General features: G+C 53.6%; 1 protein-coding gene across 1 annotated transcript; it reads left to right on the forward strand.

Annotated features, from left to right (window-relative positions):
• The first annotated feature begins 1,321 nt into the window (after positions 1-1,321).
• On the forward strand, positions 1,322-3,042 carry LOC123399678 (heavy metal-associated isoprenylated plant protein 3-like). Its single transcript, XM_045094071.1, has 3 exons — positions 1,322-1,835; positions 1,961-2,048; positions 2,287-3,042. Exons 1-3 carry the CDS (start codon positions 1,368-1,370, stop codon positions 2,739-2,741), a joined length of 1,011 nt encoding a protein of 336 aa, XP_044950006.1. The 5' UTR covers positions 1,322-1,367; the 3' UTR covers positions 2,742-3,042.
• Positions 3,043-3,487: the final 445 nt, after the last annotated feature.

The raw sequence follows: 3,487 nt of genomic DNA on the forward strand, positions 1-3,487 counted from the left end.
CGGTGAGCTCTCGGGTCCGAGGTTGAAGAAGAGGAACGGGGCGAAGCTGCGTCGTGCTCCGGTTCGATCCAGAGCTCGAGGGGGTCGAGGAGGATGTCGTGGAGCGTCTGGGCTCGACGGAGAGGAGCGAGGCGAGCGGTGGCTGCGAGCTCACCGTAGCATGGCCATGGCGGCGTTCGGCCGGACATGAGGAAGGGGGCAAGAGAGGACATGAGCTCCTTGGGGACGCGAGGCGAGGCGAAAAGGAGGCTAGGGTTGGAGAGGCGCTAAGGGTGGTATTATCCGCGTCGAGGTGCTAAGGGTGGTATTATCCGCGTCGAGGTGCCGTGGGATGCTCGCCAGCGAGGGCATCCGCGCGCGGACGGATGTGGCGCCATGGCCTCCCGTGCCTTTGTCGGGAGGTGGGAGAAAGGCCAGTCTAGCTGGGCCGGGCCAGCCTGTACCAGCTGGGCCTAAGTGCCCAATAGCTTTCTTCTTTTTTTTTTTTTTTTTTTTTTGTTTCTGCTTTCTTTTATTATTTTCTGCTTTATTTAATTCCAACAACTATTCTCTATAGCAAAAATGTGTGACATGGTCCAACACATAGCTTACAGTATTTTGAATGATCACAAAAATAATTGGGCCCATTGGAATATGTTTTGATTTTTCCATGGAATTTAAAAGCACTTTTAAATGCAAAAATGACTCTGTTTTGATGATGGGGTCCACACCAGCATTGAGGGTGATGTTGTTTTCCTTAATAATAATTGTTTTGGATTATTCCACAATTGTGCAACATTTTTTCGATGCTGTTTGAGGAATTATTTTATTTTCATATAATTCAAGTGGCTTTTTATGTGCAATTTGAAAAGAGATATGAATTTCAACTTGATCGTATCCAATTTAGCAAAATGATTTATTGCTGATCATGGTCTCCTTGTCTTATGTTACTCCAAACATTTTTTCCATTATTCCACTGAATACATTTGTTTTTAATTTTTCAACGGGTGCAAGTAATGTGTATATTGTGTGTTTTTCAATATTTTTGCAGCTATATATGTACACACACATATATATATATATATATTAAAATTTTAATATTAAAAGCAATTTATAAATTATTCGGTTTGGATGCTAACTAGTTTGTAACAAACAAATTAAACTGAAGAGCGGAGTAGAAAGATTCGGGCGTATGCATGGACGCAACGTACCGGTGATGTACTAGTACGTCTACAGGAGAAGCGGTCTGAGCTGAGGTGAGCAGAGCAGGTGCGACGACGACCAAGTCCCGTAGCTCCTATTTATACGCTACGCCCTCCTCTCCTCGCTAACCCAACCCCAACCTCTGCTCCATCTTTCTTTCTTCCTCGAGCGAGAGCGGGCCGGTCATGGCGGAGGACGCCGATTGCAACGAGGAGAAAGGCGCCGGCGGCGGCGAGGACGAGGGGACCGGGAAGGCAAACAAGAGCAAGCAGCAGCAGCAGCACAAGAAGAAAGAAGACGGCGGCGACGCTGCAGGGAAGAAGAAAGCGGCGCCCGTGGTGCTGGGGGTGGACCTGCACTGCGACGGCTGCGCCCGCAAGGTCGTCAAGGCCATCAAGGCGGCGCAGGGCGTGGAGGGCGTGGCGGCGGACGTGGCCGCCGGCACGGTGACGGTGAGCGGCAAGGCCGTCGACCCATGGGACCTCAAGGACCGCGTCGAGGCCAGGACGCACAAGCCCGTCGCCTTCGTCTCCCCGCCCAATCCCCCCAACCCCGCCAAGAAGAAGAAGGACGGCGGCGACACCGCCGACGACGGCAACTGCGCCAAGACCGCCGGCGATGGCAAGAACAAGAAGAAGGACAACAACAAGGAGGTGATTATATTAGCTAGATTTGCTCATTAATTAGCACGGTCGTGATTAATCATACGTACGGTGCAATGATAGTTTGATGCTAGTTAATGGTACGTAGTTTGTTTGTTTTGTTAACTAATTATTAGGTTCCGGATTCGACGGTGGTGGTGAAGATCGGGCTCCACTGCAACGGCTGCATTGACCGGATCAAGCGGACCGCGCACAAGATCAAAGGTAACTAACTAACTGATCGATCGGTAACTCAGCTCACCATGCAACCACCCACACCTACTGACTCTCTCTCACTCACTGCCATGCCATGCCATGCCATGCCATGCCATGCATGCAGAGGCACGTACATTCATTCATGGGGTGGGGTTGTCGTGCTATGCAAGCGCTGCGCCAGTGCATGGCTGTCGCTGGGAATCGAAATGATTGACGTTCCTGTCCATGGGTGCTGTGCTGCATGCAGGCGTCAAGGAGGTGAAGGTGGACACGGCCAAGGAGCAGGTGACGGTGCAGGGCACCATGGACGCCGCCAAGGCCCTCCCCGACGTGCTCAGGCGGAAGCTCCGGAGGGACGTCGACGTCGTGCCCCCGCCGACGGCCAAGAGCAAGGACGGCGGCGACAAGAAGAAGCAGCAGCACAAGGACGGGGACGACAAGGTGGCCGGCGAGCAGCAGCAGCAGCAGGGACAAGGAGGCGGCAAGAAGAAGAACAAGAACAAGAACAAGCAAGGAGAGGAAGAGGCCGGCGAGACGGCGGTGGAGTACCAGGCGTTCCCGACGGCGATGATGTACGGCGGCGGCGGCGGAGGAGGAGGAGGTGTGGTTGCAGGGGGGTGGACGACGTCGTACCGGGTGGAGATGCTGCACGCGCCGCAGCTCTTCAGCGACGAGAACCCCAACGCCTGCGCCGTCATGTGAGATCGATCGATGTCAAGGAAGACGCACGCATGTGCTATTCGTCGTACGTCGTAGACTCGTAGCTAGCTAGTGGTACAGCACCAAGTAGAGAAGTCCATGTAATGCATGCACGGAGTATATAACTACAAGTACCATGGCAACATATAATATCTACTGTAGACTGCAGTGGGGGTAGTAGTACGTCCGTACGTGCATGGTTTACGGCTGCTGCTGTACGTGGCAGCGAGTATACTCCATAAGTTTGTGTTGGTTGGTGACACGATTCATTTCGATCGATCCATCATCTATCCGCATTCAATGACAATGGCATCCATATGCATGGTACGTGCAGACTGCGGCCGGTGCCGGCGTCGGTATGCGTGCACGCACTCGCCATCGCCGGCCGTGCGTGCGTACGTCCGGCGAGGCGTTAAATTGCGCAGGTAGAGATTGGCAGCGATACCCACCCATTGCCATTGGTGGAGCAGGGCATGCAGAGGCACAGCAGCCATGCCCATGCCCATGCCGGTAGGCCTACAGCGACGTGATCGACGTCCCTCCATGGCTGACATTAATTAATTTGCATGTGCGGGGGCTGACCGCCGCCGGCCTCATCCCATCATCGCCTGCACCTGCAACCGCAACGTACCAGCGTTGTTCCGTTCCGTTTTCCCTTGATTTCCGTTTCCGTCCCGGCCCTGGTGTACACGTACCATCGGTCGTGTCATGCAGCAGATCAAGTGATTGGCCTCAGGGAGGGTCTGACC

The sequence above is a fragment of the Hordeum vulgare genome, chromosome 5H (genome assembly GCF_904849725.1).
Source record: "Hordeum vulgare subsp. vulgare chromosome 5H, MorexV3_pseudomolecules_assembly, whole genome shotgun sequence".
NCBI classification, from domain to species: Eukaryota; Viridiplantae; Streptophyta; class Magnoliopsida; order Poales; family Poaceae; genus Hordeum; species Hordeum vulgare.